This window comes from Sorex araneus, chromosome 3 (assembly GCF_027595985.1).
Source record: "Sorex araneus isolate mSorAra2 chromosome 3, mSorAra2.pri, whole genome shotgun sequence".
NCBI classification, from domain to species: Eukaryota; Metazoa; Chordata; class Mammalia; order Eulipotyphla; family Soricidae; genus Sorex; species Sorex araneus.
This window is the reverse complement of record NC_073304.1, coordinates 189,227,616-189,244,329: the sequence shown is the minus strand read 5'-3', so window position 1 is coordinate 189,244,329 and position 16,714 is coordinate 189,227,616. Positions and strand designations below refer to the sequence as shown.

General features: G+C 52.8%; 1 protein-coding gene across 1 annotated transcript; it reads right to left on the bottom strand.

Annotated features, from left to right (window-relative positions):
• Positions 1 to 1,175: 1,175 nt before the first annotated feature.
• Positions 1,176 to 3,723, bottom strand: GGT6 (gamma-glutamyltransferase 6). Its single transcript, XM_004605231.2, has 4 exons — positions 3,587 to 3,723; positions 2,669 to 2,871; positions 2,475 to 2,588; positions 1,176 to 2,197 (listed from the first exon to the last, which is right to left on the bottom strand). Exons 1-4 carry the CDS (start codon positions 3,721 to 3,723, stop codon positions 1,176 to 1,178), a joined length of 1,476 nt encoding a protein of 491 aa, XP_004605288.1.
• Positions 3,724 to 16,714: the final 12,991 nt, after the last annotated feature.

Sequence of the window (16,714 nt, the reverse complement as noted above, 5' to 3'; positions counted from 1 at the left end):
TCTCCAACATCGCTGGGAGGAGCCACCTTCATCATCAGATGTGGCTCCAAAACCAAAACCAGAGAAGCAGCCAAAATTTTGACAAGAACCAAAATCCATATTGGGGTTAGTTAGGAAGTGGTTGGTGGTGATGGATATGGGCAAGAGGGAAAGAGAGAGATTCCAGGTTTGCAGCTTAAATAATTGGGTGAATTCTGGCACCATCTTCTGAGCTGGGGAAAAGGTTTCTGTGTGTGTGTGTGTGTGTGTGTGTGTGTGTGTGTGTGTGTGTGTGTGTTGTTGGGGATATGAGGGACTGCTGTGACAGTAGTGGGAACATGTTTTCTGTGAAGTCAGATGTCCTCTGCAATGGCAGAGGTTTGGAGAGGAACTACTGGCCAGGCCTGCTTCTTAGCATGAGCCGCTGTCTCTGGAGGGATGCAGTGCTGAGAGCTGTCCACCAGGGGAAGCAAGGCCAACCCTGGCTTTTAAATTCCTCACATTCACCTCTAGCTTTATGAATCCCTGGGGCCCAGTCTACCTACTCTCTCACTCAATCCCTTTCTCTGCAGTCTGTTTGCAGGATATGAGGACTTAACTCGTGTGATGGGTGGTGTAGGAGGCAGAAGGTGTGCTCACCTTCTGGGGAAGCTGGGACCTGCCAGGCTCTTGCCTCCTTGGGGGTGGGGGCTCCCTGTGCTGTTGGAGTGGGGGCAGGGGTAGGGGTGGGGGTGTCTGACCCCAGACCTCTGACGCAGGTAGAAATTAGCCAGGAAGCAGAATGGCACTTGGCTTCCAGGAGACTTGAGGTTTATTATGCTTTCAGCCCAGCTGAGGGAGATCAGCAGAAGGCGGTCTGCCCGGGGAGAGTGGCGAGGTCAGTAGCAGCCCAGGTGCTGCCTGTGCTGCCCGCTGAGCCCAGAGCGTAAGCAGGAGCTTGCCCTTCTGCCACCCAATCTTCCCGGAGCAGGAGCTGAACTTAGCACTGGCCCGGGCCTGCAGTGCTTTTCTTCTGGTCCTCTGGTTTCTTAGCTGACAACAGTCAGGTGTCCAGGCCGGGCCCGAGGTGGGGAGCCCAAGCCTGTGTAAATAAAAGATCTATGAACACTTTTCACATACCCCAGTGCTGCTGGGCTGGTTCAGCTTCTGTCCTTCACATTTGAAGGCCCCTCACCCCATGGCAGACTTCCCACCCACTATAACCCCGCAAAAGGGCAGCAGTCTTTGGGGACACTGGAGACATGGACGTGTTCTGCATGGACTGCCACCTGGAGCAGGGTCCCCTGGCCACAAACTTGGGGGTTCACTGCCTGTCCTTGCCGGGGCTGGGGCTGGGGCTGGGACGCAGCTAGGTGGCTGAGCAGGGCACCCGTCATGGCTTTGGTCATTGTGGGGCTGTCCGAGGCTACCAGTCCCAACACATCGACCTCTGTGTCATCTGAGCTGTCACGAAAGATGAGCGGGCAGGCCCAGGCCTGAGGGGCAGACCAGGCCCCCAGCTTGCTGAGCAGAACCCCGGTGCTCGGTGACAGGTGTCCAGAACCAAAGGAACCGTTGAGTGAGGAGGCGAGAAGGAGCACAGAGCCGCTGCTGTCCACGGTGGCCAGGACACTGCTCCCAGGGGGCACAGGAGCTTGTGGGGGGCAAGGAGTGGGCCTGGGTCCCCCTGTCTGGAGGGCTGCCCCTAGCAGTGCCAACAATTCAGGGCCAGCTGAAGGGCTGGGGGTGGTAAACAGGAGACCCTGGCGCACGGGGAGGGGCAGAGCTGGCTGCAAGGTGGGCAGGGACCCGGCAGGTGGTGCCTCCAGTCCCAGGTCTCTGGCTAGAGGACTCAGCAGGGCCTCCCCAGCAAGTTTGGGGCTTGGGGCAAGTGCTGCCCTACGGAGCACATTTGCCAATTTGGGGTTGGTGGCTTGGGCTCCAGGGCCCAAGGGGCTTCCATCGGGCTGGCAGAGCAGGGGACAGAGGCCTTTTGTACCCCAGGCTTCCAGAGCCTCAGCTAACACTGTGTCCACCAGGAAGCCCTCTTGGGCCAGCGTGGCGGGGCCCTCGAGCAGCTGCGACCAGGGCAGACGGCCGAAGTGTGCATGCAGCAAGGCCAGGCCGGGCAGGGCCAAGGGCAGTCCCAGGCCGGGGGCAAGTGTCTGAGCTGGGCCTGGCACCAGAGCGCTTGTGTTGCCGGAGGAGCTGTTGTGGTAGAGGCCCCAGAACGTGGCACCTGGGGGGAGACGAAGTGGTCACACAGGGCTGGGGGCATGTGTCAGCCTTGGGGGAGGGGGTACCCACTTGGCCTGGGAGCTACTGAGCAGGCCTGGAGATGGCCATCACCAGCCTAGGGGCAGCAGCTCCCAGGAGCTGGCACTGACCGTCACCCCTGGGCTGGAGGTTGCCAACCTCACAAGGCAGCCCTCAGGTCAGGGCCACTGACTATGTGAGATCTTGGTCAGTGCCCAGGCTTGACCTTGGGGTCACGGCAGGGGTCAGGGGTCACTGACCTAGCCCTGTAGCATGAGGGTGCACCACTGCCAGACACAACGCTGCTCCGACTCCAGCATCCACGACGTTGCCCCCTGCAGCGAGGAGCTCCCGGGCCAGGTGGGAACACGGAGCTGCAGCGAGGAAGGGACCATGATGGGGGCACAGGGTCTATGTCCAGCCCTGTCCCTCCCCAACAGGCTCCCGCCCAGACCTGCAGGGCTGATGACAGCTCCGTGGTGATAGACGCCGGGGCGGTGGGTGTGCCCGCTGCGAGGAGGGGTGGCCGAGCCCAGGGGTGCTGGAAGGGAGCCGCTCTTTTGCAAGTGTTTTGTGGCCAGGGAGAAGACCACGACGAGCAGCAGCAGGGCCGCGGCTATTCGGGGCCAGGTCCCAGAAAGACCACCAGCCTGGTTCCTGCAGAGAGGGGGATCCTGAGCCGGAACCGGGGCCAGCACCCAAGAGCCCCAAGTGAACTCAGGGACGGGTGTGCAAAAAGGCCGATCTTGGGCGAAGGAGATAGGACAGGGGTAAGGTGCTCGCTTCACATCCAGCCAAGTTGGGTTCAATCCCAGCTCAGCACCACCTGGAGTGACCCCTAAGCACAGAGGCAGGAGGAAGCCTGGAGCACTACCAGGTATAATCCAAACTACACCCCCCCCAAAAAAAAAAAATGGAATAAAGATTCTGTCTTGTTGGCAAGAGAAGAAAAGCAAGGGCACAGAAATGGAGTGGAAAATGTTTTGAGAAACTGAGGACAGCTATGGAGGGGGGTCTGGGGAAGGCAAGACTAGTGGGATCCTGGTGGCTGCAGGGGGCCTGACAGGCTTGGGGACCCGGGCTCAGTCAGGTGTAGCCAGATCCCGACCTGCCCAGCCGCTGCCTCTGGAGGCAGAGGTGGGGGCAGGGCCAGCCTGGTTCGAATGTCCCCTCAGCAGCCAGACCTCAGGTGGACTGGTCCAGGCTTGGCTGTGGCCCAGGCTTGCCCCCGTTCAACCAGAAAGTTCCTGGAGTGGTGCCAAGCCCTGGGTTACCTGCCCAGCCTCTCCCCACCCGCCTCCGTGGGGCTCCGGAGGGAGGGACTTGCCCGTCTCAGGCCTGGAGCTGGTGCCCAGAACTCTCCCCTACTCACCCAGCGGCTTCCTGGGGCCCCCAGGGGTCAGGAACCAGAAGCTCTGAGATCTCGTCCTCTTCCTCTTCCTCCAGGCTGGACTCCCACAGCTGCAGCTTTTGGTAGAGCACAGGCCCCTCCACTGCGGCGTCACCCATGGCCGCTCCTGCCCGCCAGCCTTCGCGCGGAATCTTCTCAGGAGGCCCTGGCTGAGCTGCTGGGTGGGAGGTGGTGGCAGCCTTAGGGGAAGGAGGTGACGGAATCTAGAACAGGTTTGGGCAGGGAACCCGAAAGGGAGGCTCATGTGAAGCTGCCCTATTAGGGCAGAGGGCTCATGGGGTTCTCATGGTCCTGTGCTCCCCTGTCGGGGTCACGCTGCTAGGGTAGGAGGAGCCCAGGGGTGGAGCCACAGGTCCTGAGACCCAGGACGCCCCTGGCCCCCTCCTTTTTAGAGGACGATCCTGAATCCTCGGCCAGTTTGGAATTCTCATGTGAGGTTCGTGGACTTGAATGGAAGCTGCCAGATGGTGGCTGGGGTTTAGTGTCAGCGTGTGACCAGGTTCCAGCATGTGGATTGCGTCAGGTCCAGCTCCTGGGAACCTCAGGTCAAGGCTCAGCCCAGGCCCAGGGAGACCAGGTTGGAGGAGGGACTGCCATGCGGGCTTAGTCCAGCAGGTGGCGCCGCAGAACACGTGGGTTGCTGCCTCTGGGAAACCCTAAATTCCTGGGATTCCTGTTCTGCCACAAAATCCCGCAAGTCGTGGACCCCATCTCTCCCTCCCACAGCCATCCCTGCTGACTGCACCCTACTTCATGCCTTTTCCCTCACCCCTGCCTGAGACCCTGAACCTGCCCACTAGCACCTCATCTAATCTTGTTTCTTCATGCCAAAAGGTTGAGGCTGACACAAGGAGTGCCCCCACCCCCACACTCAGGCTTCCCAGCCCCCCTCCACACTCACTCTCGGGAGGGTGCTCAGGCGCATGCACACACGCACACTCCCAGCTCTGGTTTGACCCAATCCTCCCACCTCTTGTCTCCTGCTTCCCCAGGACCGCACACACTCTCACCGAGTCCTCCCCTCCTGCAGCCTCACATCTCCATTGGTTCCTTCACAGCAACCCGTATTTACGAATTTATTTCTTTAATTTTAGGGCCACGATGCTCGAAGGTTACTCCTGGCTCTGCACTCAGGAATAACTCTTGGCAGTGCTCAGGGGACCATATCAGACGCCAGAGATCGAACCCCATGTCAGGTGCATGAAAGGCAAGTGCCCAACCCACAGTACTATCTCTCCAGCCCAGAACGCTTAAGATTTCTGATTGCTGTGTATTCACAGAACTCTCCAAATCTGTGTCTTGTTCAGACTGCGGTGGCAGACAGAAATAAGGAAGTAAACTATACTGTTATCTTTCTCTGCATATTTAAAATATATATATATTTATTTATTTTTAATCGAATCACAGTGAGATACACAGTTACAAAATTGTTTATGACTGAATTTCAGTCATACAATGTTCCAACACCCATCCCTTTACCAGTGTATGTTTTCTCCACCAATGTCCCCAGTTTCCCTTCCGCTCCCCCGCTGCTATGGCAGGTGCTTTTCTTCTCTCTCTCTCTCTCTCTCTCTCTCTCTCTCTCTCTCTCTCTCCCTCTTGTTCTCTCTTTCTCTATCTTTCCCTCTTTCTCTCACACACACAGAAACACACACACACTTTTCTTTTGGGTATTATGGTTTGCAATACAGATACTGAAAAGTTATCAGGTACATCCCTTACCTACTTTCAACACTCAAGTTCCTTTAAACTGGGTTGAGTGTTCCAAAATTCCTCTCCTAGGAACATATGGACCCAATGAGTGCGTGCTGGAACATTCATAGAACACTAGTGGGGCTGAGTCCACGTTGGACACCAGCCTGCCCCCAAGTCAGTGGAATGAAAGGTGCAACCACACATCCTGCAACAGTGAGAAGGGGGCGACTCTTCCACTGGGTGCCAGAGTAAAGCTGGATCTTACAGAGAGAAGCAGGAGTCAAGGGAGCAATTGACTTCCATTTATGCAAAGCCCAAGACCAGGTCACACTAGTTTCTGCCCTTAGAAGTCAGGTGGGGGTGGAGGGCTGGGAGATGGCTGAGCGCTAAATTGATGCCTTGCAAAGCTGAGGCCAAGAGTTTGAGCCTGGGTGCCACCTGCATGTGCTGAGGACCATCCTGGAAACTCTGCTATCTCTCTGAGATCCTGATCACATAGAGGTGACTGTGGCACTACTGCCAGCTGTTTGTTCCTTGTGAGTACTTAGTGAGCACTAAGGTCCCCAGCGAGGACTGAGCACCTCCACCAGAGAGGGCCTCAGGGCAAGCAAACTCTTCAGCTAAAGGAGAGCGGTCCTTACCCACCACTGCAGCCACGTGTGTGAGCACCACAACAACCGGACCTGTGTGCAGCCCCGGCCTCAGCCGCATCAGCAGAGGGAAGAGAAGGAGAAAAGAAAATGGCCAGAGGAGTGGCAGAGGGAGCAGGGCTATGGGTAATGTGCTGTTTCTAGGATTCTTTCTTTTTGTTTTGGGGGCCGCACCTGGGCTTGCTCTTGGCTCTGTGCCCCGGGATCATTCCTGGTGAGACTCAGGGGACCATATGGAATGTAGGGGTTGAACCCAGCTCAGCCTCATCAAGGTCAGCGCCCTGCCCACTGTGCTATCAGTCTGTTCATTTCTTCCCTGGGGGAGTACGCCTGCTCCTGCTCAGGAGCCCTTCTCTGGATCCTGATGCTGGGGGACTGTGAGGGTCTACCTGGAGCTCGAGCTCCTGCATGAAAGCAGCCACTTCTGCCCTCTCAGCCCTGCCCTGCAGCTGTTCCTTCATCAAGCTCCCTGGGCACCATTCCCGGGTGTTCTGACTTTGTAGGTCTGGGCTAAGGGCTAGGGATCTGCTTTCTCAATCCCCAGGAGAGGCTGCATAGCCAGTCTTTGCTTTGGGGCCACACCGGCCATGCTCAGGGCTTACTCTTACCTCTGCACTCTGGGATCATTCCTGGTGGGGGGGACCATAGGAGATGTCCAGGATGGAACTTGGGTGGTCTGTGTGCAAGGCAAGTACCCTATCCACTGTACTATCACTCCGGTCCTAGCACTGCAGTCTTGAACCAGGACCAGAGAGTCAATGACCTAGTAGAGGTAACACACATCTGCAGTCTCCACCCATGCAGCTCTGTTTCCTCAAGAAATTTTCTGATTGCCACCTTTTTGGATTTCTCAAACCAATCAACCAAATGGAGAGTCCAGCTTATGAAAAGAATCTGTTCACACATTAGAAAAAAATTCGAGCTCCCTTCCCACTCATGTTCATGGGAAGTTTCTGCTTTCAGGCCCATTGGGCCTTCTTTCTTACAGGAAGGCCATTGGCACCTGACGTGTCTGAGCTGCCTCCCTGTCCTTTCTTGTCCTCACCTCAGACTCTGGCCCCACAGGAGGTACCCAGTAACCATAATTTCCTGGCTATGTTTCTCTGCTCTTAAGTTACTGCCCTATCACACTCTTTGTTGTTGATTTGCTTTTGGGGGCCATGCCTGGCCATGCTCAGGATGATGCATGCGTGTGTGTGTGTGCATGTATGCATGTGCGCATATGTGTGTGTGCATGTACCATTCTCCAGATTTGTTTTAGTTCTGACCCCTTGAGACATGCTGGTATTGGATGCTCATGATTGAAGATTTGGAGACAGTGCAGAACAGTGGGGATAGGATAAGTGGTTTTTTTCTTACATGACAAACTTGTGTGATGGTATCAAACTTTTAGTGATTTTTTAAAAAACATGTTAGGTGGTCCCAGTTGAGAAAATTCTTTTCAGGAAAAACTCCTAAAAAGGCATTTCTCAAGTGGAGCAAGTCAGAAAGAGCCTCATGAGACAGACAGGGAGTCAATAGAGCCTGTCATTTGCGAGGGTGAATGTGGGTTCTGGAAAGAGCAAATATCTGAGCAAAACCCATATATCTTGAAGCTCGTTCGATACTGGTCCTTGGATAGTAATTTCTGGATGCTTCTGAAACCCACTACATAGAATGAAGATGTAGGATGGGTAGGTGATGAGGGGATTTACATTGATAGTAAGTATTTGCTTCATATAGGGATTTTTCATACAGGTAGATCCCATGAAGATCTTGATTTGTCTTTTTTTTTCTTTTTGGGTCACACCTGGCAATGCACAGGGGTTACTCCTGGCTCATGCACTCAGGAATTACTCCTGGCGGTGTTTGGGGGACCATATGGGATGCTGGGAATCGAACCCGGGTTGGCTGCATGCAAGGCAACATCCTACCACTGTGTTATTGCTCCAGCCGCCGATCTTGATTTGTCTTGTGGAAGCTTCTGTACTTTCTGAACATTCAGTCGGAATGTGTATATGGACTCTTGACGCAAAGCCTTTCTTATGGAACCGAATGGGAGCCTCTGGAGTGCCCCTTGTGAGCAGAGTGGGAAATGGAAGCCAATACCAGACTCAGGAAGGGCAAGTCTCCCACCAAACACTCGCAAGATAAAGGGGTCCTGACTCCTAGTCACTTCAGTTCAACTTAGTGGTTCGTAATTCAAAAGACTTAGGAGTCATGAAAAATTATTTTAGCTCTAGTGTGAAGAAAGTCGAATTGCAGCTGCAATGACAGGTATTGCTGGAGGATAATCAACACAGCCCCTGGGCAATCCTTTATTCTCTGTCCGTATAAGCAGACCATCTAGAAAACAGTTTTTTATTTCCCCCTGATGGGAGAGTAGTGCATCTTCCTGATCTGACCTCAGAGTTACGGCCACACAATATTTAAATTTCAGTGTCAGGGATTCAAGAAGTAGCACATGGTGCCCGGAGGAGGCAGAAACAGTGGTGCCTTCCTGCCTGTCTTCCTTCCTTCCTCCTTCTCTTTCTCCCTCCCTCCTTTTCTTATTTTTTTCTCTTCCTTCCCAGCAGTGTTCAGGCCTTATTCCTGGTGATACTCCGGGGAACCATATGAGGTGCCAGGGATTATTAAACCAGCATTGTCAGCATCAGGGCAAGCACGCTTAACCACTGAACTACCTCTCCGGCCCCTGAAGCATGAGTTTGAACATTGATGATGGCTGCCTGCTCTCTAGCAGCCCCTGCTATCCCCTTTCTGTACCCACAAACCTTTCATAAATTATTTCTGTTGAATTTCGGCATAAATGTGTCTTTTTCCTTGTAGTCTCAAACTCTGAGATGCACTGACTCATGGAGTCCCTGGAGGCGGCAAACGTCAGAGGAAGCTTAAAGGGGAGAGGATGGTACCCAAAGATAAGCAGCCCACTTGGCACTGACTCATCAAATATCTTAAAACTAAGAGGGTAAGCTGGACCCGAGTGCCCTCCTGACCCAGCCTCCTTCCTGGCACAGTGTGTCTCAGATCCAGACTCAGAGTGGGGGTAAATTCAATTCCACTGAAAGATTGTCAATTTCCTTGGTGCATATTTCCAAGAAAATGCTGGAACCAAGCTGCATGTCTGTGCCTCTGTCTGGAAAGCATCTAGCTTTTGCCTTACTGCTTTTAGCACATGTCAAAATGTTCCAGTTGTTGGGGCTGCAGTGAGTAAGGCATTTGCCTTGCATGCACCCAACCCGGGTTCTATCTCTATCATCCCTGACCACCACCAGGAGTAATTCCTGAGTGCAGAGCCAAATGACCACTGAGCATCATTAGGTGTGGCCCCAAAACTACAATAACAACAACAAAACACCATCAACAGGAAAATGTTCCAGTTCCTTTTGGGGCCGACAAAGGCAGGACCATGACCACAAGAGGGCAGCAACACACAGTGAACTGTGGAGGGTACCTGGATGCTGCTGGGCAGAGGGTAAGTGCAGGTACTTTACTTAGCCAGGCCTGGCACTGCCACCGGGAAGGGACAAGGCAAGGGAGCTTCCTGGAGAGCAGGAACTCCGAGAAGGTGCTTCCCTCTGGTCCAGATGAGGAGTCTTACACCAGAGAACTCCAAAGGGCACCAGTGGCTTGGGGGCTTTTATAGCCACGGGGTTTGTTTTATCTTTGGGGATGCAATTTTGGAAGATATGTGAAGCAGACAGGCATTAAATCGTTTTTTAAAGCTTATTTCAGCTTGTATTTAGGTCTTGCATTGGACAGATGCAAGATTTTGTTCGTTTGCTTGTTTATGGAGTTATACCCAGCGGTGATTAGAGCTTACTTTTGGCTCTGCACTCAGTGATCTCTCCTGATGGGCACCATTTGGAGTGCAAGGGATCAGACCAGGCTTGGCCGCATGCAAGGCAAGTGCCTTACTATCTCTTGTACTATCTCTTCCGCCCCATAGAAGTCTGGCCTTTGGGGTAATACATTCCAGCTGCTGTGAGGAAGCGAATTCTACAGGTGACCCTAGAGTCCATGTGTCTGACAGAGGCTGGTCAAGGCTTCTGCTACTCTCTCACGGCACGGGAGCTGCAAACCTTCCCTAGCCACCTGCTGCTGCAGCCAGAGCCCACAAGCAGCCTGAGCTCAGCCCCCGAGAGAAGAGCCACCAGGATCTCATGTTTAAAAGTGTGACCAGCATGTGAGAACTACTGGCCCCATTGCCATGCTTCTTCTTAATCTTCCAGAGCAGATTGGGTTTTCTTTCTTGTGGGGGGGAGTACACATCTAGTGATGCTCAGGGGTGACTCCTGGCTCTGCACTCAGGGGTCACTCCTGGTGGTGCTCAGGGAACCATTTGGGGTACTGGGGATTGAACCTTGGTCGGCCATATGCAAGGCAAATGCCCTGCCCCTGTGCTATCACTTTGGCCCCTTCTAGAGCAGATTTTTACCAACTTTGTTCCTCTTCTGAAGCACAGTACACAGGAGATGAGCAAGGGCCAATTCCCTCAGTTCTCCTGCAAAGCCTTTGCCTTTTCTCTTTTTCTCTGCCTAAAACATGAATTCTAGACCTAGACTGCAGGGCTGATGGGAGGGCACGGGATGGTATGGTGGCAGCTCTGTGGAGCCCTCGGGTTCATGACCTGGTAGGATGCTCCATTGACTTAGGGTTAGAAGAGATCTTTCTTTCTTTTGATTTTCCTCCTCTGCTCCTCTCTGTCATTGCTGCAGTGGCCTGGCGAGAGTGCTAACACACTGGCAGCTGGGGTGATTGCTGGGGAGTGTATTTGCTCACTTGGCCGCAGTGCTCACCCAGGTTTGCGCTTATTTTAGTTTTGATGCTTGTATGTGTGTTTGTCAGGCACTGCCCTCTTTGTTGAGGCACACACTTATGATTCTGCTGCTCACTAGGTTTCACTGTGGTACCCACACAACTGCTTACCAGAGGGCATACTTCCTGGCCATGGTGCTTGCATTTATTTATTTATTTATTTATTAGTTTATTTAAAGTTGTGGTGCTTGTTGGGGGCACAACCCTTTGGTTTTTTTTTATTTTAATGAATCATCGCGAGATACATTTACAGACTTAGAGATTTTCATGATTGTGTTTCAGTCAAACAATGTTCAAGTACCAATCCTTCCACCAGTGCCCATTCTCCACCACCAATGTTCCCAGTATCCCTCCCCCATCCCCATTCCTTCTCACCTCCTGCCTCTGTGGCAGGAAAAATCCCTCTTACTCTCTCTGTCCTTTTGGCTGTTATGCACAACATTATATTTTGATAATGCTTTTACATGCCTAACTGCGAGGCATTCAGGAATTGTAGCATGGAGGACTGCAGACAGCAGGTGTGATAGGTTTAAACAACTGTCAGTTTGAGTACACTCAGTGTACGTGGAGCATCAGGCACTTGAACTCATGACCATGTGGTTTCAAGGCCCTGCCTCATTCCACTGGGCCACGCAGAAATTTAAGATACCCAGGTCAATAAGCTGAAGCAGTTGTAGGGTTCATTCTAATTTGTTTTCTTTTGGACATCACCATCCTTTGTCGTTTGATACGTGTTAAAACTATTATTCTTTTGGGGCTGGGGCAATGGCACAGCAGGTAGGGCATTTGCCTTGCACGCAGCCAACCCGGGTTCAATTCCCAGCATCCCATATGGTCCCCTGAGCACCACCAGGGGTGATTCCTGAATGCAGAGCCAGGAATAACCCTTGTGCATTGCCGGGTGTGACTCAAAAAGTGCAAAAAAAAAAAAAACCAACTATTATTCTTTTGATCTAATTTGGAAAGGTGTGTGTGGGGGGGGGGGTGTGCAGAACCTCCTGCCCCTGAGCCAGGCTGTCTTCACTGGGGCCCCCTCAGAGGGGGGCAGGTTGAGTTTCCCTCCCCTTCCCAAGCAGAGCCCCAGCGGCTGAAAACCTCCAGAACCCAGCCACAACCATATTCAAGGCCACTCTCAGCACGCTCAGACTAGCCTCACGCTTGAAGGAACGGACAGAGGAACCCAGGTATTGAGGACCCGTGACTGAGATCTCCAAGCCTGCTTGGATCAGGACTGGGCCACCTCTACCTAGATCCCCCATATTCCAGTAGCTTGGCAGTCACACCCACGAACCGCCCCCGGCACCATGTAATCTCATCAATGGCCAAGATCCAGAGACTATAAAACTATAAAACAAAGCTCCTGGAAAAGAGTGATGCAGAATCTCACACAGCAGAACCTGGCAAGCTACCTGCAGTGTATTCAATATGCCAAAAACAGTAAAAATAATGGGCCTCATTCCCCTGACCCTGAACGCCTGCATGCAAGCACGTGCTCCAGCCTGTTGAGTTCTCTCTAGCCCATTGTGACTGCCTTATCCTTCCATGCTTTCCTCTGTTGGGTGATCTTTATTCTGGGACCAGTGAGCCCTAGTGCTAAAGCATGATCTTTTTGTTCCCTCCTTGCTTTACTGAGGTATAATTGAGAAATAAAATGAAAATATGTTTCAAGTATGCAATGTGATAGTTTGATATGCATTGTGTGAAAAGACTCTCACAATCAAATTTATCAACATATTCAGCACTTTATATGGATACCTTTTTGGGGGGGTTGACATACCTGGAGGTACTTAGGGTTTACTTCTGGCTCTGTACTCAGGGACCACTCTTGGTGGACTCAGGTGGCTGCAGGAAATTGAATTCAACCAGCTGTATGCAAGGCAAGCATCGTACACACCATACTATCACTCTGGCCCCTATTTTTGACTTTTTGAGGGACCTCCTTAACTTGTTCTCATATAAATGGCTGTTCCCATTTATGTCCTTCCAGCAGCTTTTGTGCAAACACTCTCTTCCTGCACATTATCACCAATAGTGATAATGACAGTGATAATGATAATGACACCTCTTTGTGTGTTTGTTTTTGATGCTAATCAGTCACATCAATTATGTCTGTTCAGGCACTTGCACTTTGGATTATTTTGTGGAAATGCATTGGCCAGGGGAGGACTTTCCTGGGTGATGCACAGCAGTCCCGCTGCCATCTGACTGTGCCAGCAGGGATGTCTGCCTTCCTGGTGAGCCCCAGCTCACCTGCCCTCCAGCTTATTGGTGGCTCTGTGTGCCTACGTGGGTCTCTCACATGCAAGTATGCCACTGCTGACCCCGCTCTTTTTTTTTTTTATTTGGGGGCCAAATCCAGCAGTGCTCAGGAATCATTCCTAGTAGTGCTCAGGGGCACCATAAGGAATGACGGGGATCAAACCCTGGTCAGCCACATGCAAGGCAAGCACCCTACCCTCTGTGCTATTGCTCAGGCCAGAGCAAGCACCACTGTAAAAAAAAATTTTGGGGGGGGGAAACGGCTGGAGGGATAGTACAGCGGGTAAGGCATTTGCCTTGCACACAGCCGACCCAGGTTCGATTCCTAGCATCCCATATGGTGCCCCCAAGCACCACTAGGAGTAATTCTTGAGTGTGAGTGCAAAGGCAGAAGTAACTCCTAGGCATCGCCAGGTGTGACCCAAAAAGAAAAAATTTTTTTATTGCATTACTGTGAGATTCACAGTTACAAAGTTGTTCATGATTGGGTTTCGGTCATACAATATTCCAGCTTCCAACCCTTCACCTATGTACATTTCCTGCCACCAGAGTCCCCAGTTTCCCTCCTCTGACCCCAGCCTGACTATGCTGACCCCACTCTTGAGGTGAGGCCTCTGTGGCCAGCCAAGCCTTTTTCCCACCTCACCCTTCCTCCTCATCCTGGCCCTGCAGTCCGTAGCCTGCGTGTGGAGAACAGCGTTGCGTTGGCCTCCCTATGCCAGGCTTTGCCCCTCTGCTCAGTGAGACTGCTGGACTCTTTGGGGGAGTGCCCCCTGCCCCCTGTGCTGGGGCCTCAGGCTCTGAGCTCAGGCCTTCACGGCCCTTGTTCTTCTCAGGGACCCCAGCTGCACTGCCTGAGGTCCAAAGCTTAAAAATTCATTTTTTGTATTTTCTCCAGCTCTCTATGGCAAGTAGATGGGAGGCTCCCAGTGTGCTTCATCCTTCCTGGGAGGTACTGCATGTCCCTGTCGGGTATCAGAGTCCCCTGTTGGGGTTTGCTTACTGAGGACTCTCCTTCCACTTGCTGCACCCCTGTTTCCCCAGCAGCTCACTGGCGAATGTTGGTGTGGTGGAGGCTTCTCAGTCTCCTCAGCCTCTTTGTGATGCTGAGGGAGAGCCAGTTAGCTGAGGGGCACCCCCTCCCCCGTCATTGGAAACACCCCCCTGCAATGCCCGACTCATGACTCCTGTTGTCTCTGGGTCTCTGATAATACAGAGACAAGACAAGGCCCGTCCTCTAGCTTGTCATGCTTGTTTAAACCACTCCAGGCAGGTTCCTGTCACGATTCCTAACTCATAGTGTTCCTGGGACACAGATCATGTTGACCACGATAATGTTGGTGGTTGAGAGGAACAGGGGTAGTCAGGCAAGGAGAGTCAGTTGGATTGGGGGCACGGTTGTGAAGATGAGGTGCCCTGGAGAGGCAGTAGGGGGCTGTGGGTGGATCTGGGCAGGGTTTGCTGGGGAGAAGGGGAGTAAGTTTGAAAATGAGGGGCTAGAGCAATAGCACAGTGGGTAGGGCGTTTGCCTTGCACGCGGCCGACCCAGGTTCGATTCCCAGCATCCCATATGGTCCCCTGAGCACTGCCAGGGGTAATTCCTGAGTGCAGAGCCAGGAGTAACCCCTGAGCATCGCCGGGTGTGACCCCAAAAAAAAAAAAAGAAAATGAGTCGGAGGGCTTCTGAGGTTGGAGGTCATGGAAAGAATGGGAGAGGAAGAGGTTGGGAGAGGACTTTGTTCCTGGGAAGAAAGAAGGACAAATTAGAGACTGGGGAAATGGAGAGGACTGAGTGGGGTTGGGAGAGACTTGAAGTTGCTTCTGATATGCAGAAAAAATTGGGGGCACCTCCCAAGCAGTGCTGGGGAGGCCGGGCCACTCTCAGCACTATTTAGTTGTCCCAAGTGGAAAGCTCAGTGCCGAGGACTGAAGGGTACTGGGGGCCACCACGACCGTTTCCAGAAGTTCTGAGGACCTCCAGGGACACATGGGGGAATAATGCAATGCTGAAGTTAAACTTGGGTCTTTGTGCATCCAAGACCACAGAGCTATCTGCTTGGTCCCTACACAACGAAAACAATTATCGTGCTCACATGTATATAGCATTGCCATTTTAGGCATTTGTAAGTGTCTGATTAACCACATTCATAATGTTGGGAGCTACTGCCACTCGCCCTCACCCCCTCCCCCACCCCATCCCCCACTCCCTAAAGCTTCTCATCTTCCCAGCAGGAAATCCTGAGCACCTGTAATGCCTGTTCTCCCCTCTGAATTGTACCGCAAGAGCTGAAGTCACCACTTCCTCCACAAGCTCCATTCCTAGTGGAGAAAGGGTGGGCTGGAGGCCCAGAACTGGGAACCAGGAGGTGGAGGAGAGAATGGGGGGAGGGGTGGGGATTGTTGGGAGGCATCTGGGTAGGTGCCTGGGCCTGCAATGGTGCTAGATTACAGCTCCCTGCCTGTGGCCCCGTTCCTGCGGGGCCAGTACAGAGACTCTATGTTCTGGCTGGGTTTTTGTGCTGACCCCGAGACTGAGCCTCCCTGGGGTCAGCATATGCTCAACCTGCCCATGATGAGAGGTGAACTGGGTGGTCCTTGGAATGGGTGACTGGAGGGCATTAAACTTTGTTTGTGTTCTCCTTGTGGCTGACCATCTGAGGAACTCAATAAGATGGCCAATGGGGAAAGCTCAGGGTTCCACAGGTGGACCCCCAAAATCCTGTCTAGAGGGACAGAGGGACTGTATGAACAGTTGGGAGGAGGTGACTGGAAGAATTATGGGGAATAGGGAATCAGGGGAGTGGTAGGGGGTGAGAACTGTGGTATAATAATAAGAGTGTTTGGGGGGCCAGAGCGATAGCACAGCGGGTAGGGCGTTTGCCTTGCACGAAGCCTACCCAGGTTCGATCCCCGGCATCCCATATGGTCCCCCAAGCACCGCCAGGAGTAATTCCGAGTGCAAAGCCAGAAGTAACCCCTGAGCATCGCTGGGTGTGACCAAAAAAAGCAAAAAAAAAAAAAAAATAAGAGTGTTTGGAAGGCTAGGAAGGGATTGGAGGAAGTGGAGGAGAAGGAACAGGGGCAGATTGAGGGGTTATAAGTTACTGCAGAAGGACTGAAAATGGGGGCCAGAGAGGTAGTACAGAAGGTAGGGTGCTTGCCTTGCACATGTCTGACCTGGGTTCAGTTCCTTTTTTTTTTTTTTGCTTTTTGGGTCACACCCAGCAATGCTCAGGGGTTACTCCTGGCTCTGCACTCAGGAATTACCCCTGGCGATGCTCAAGGTACCATATGGGATGCTGGGAATCAAACCCGGGTTGGCCGCGTGCAAGGCAAACGCCCTACACGCTGTGCTATCACTCCAACCCCCTGGGTTCAATTCTTGACATCCCATATAGTCCCCCAAGCCCTTTCAGGAGTGATCCCTGCACACGGAGCCAGGAGTAAACTCTGAGCACTGTCAAGTGTGGCCCCAAAACTAAACTAGGGTGAGGGAAGGAAAGAAAGAGAAACAGACAGAAAGAAAGAAATACTAAAGCTGGAAGGAAAGTGGGGAGCAGGAAGGAATGGAGCCAGAGAGACTGGGGACAGGCAGAGAGAAGAGCAGAGCAGATCAGACCTGGCAGACACTGGGAGGGGCTGGGAAGGTAGGGGGGACCCCTGGAGGCATGGGAGGGGTTGGCAAGAC

What these genes read in the sequence shown, in the direction of transcription:
- GGT6 (XM_004605231.2), bottom strand. Translation starts at nt 3,723, where the DNA reads ATGGGTGACGCCGCAGTGGAGGGGCCTGTGCTCTACCAAAAGCTGCAG. An exon ending in AGCTGTCATCAGCCCTGCAG is followed by an intron (nt 2,589 to 2,668) that starts GTCTGGGCGGGA and finishes TCCTCGCTGCAG; the next exon opens with CTCCGTGTTCCCACCTGGCC. An exon ending in CCCTCATGCTACAGGGCTAG is followed by an intron (nt 2,198 to 2,474) that starts GTCAGTGACCCC and finishes GTCTCCCCCCAG; the next exon opens with GTGCCACGTTCTGGGGCCTC.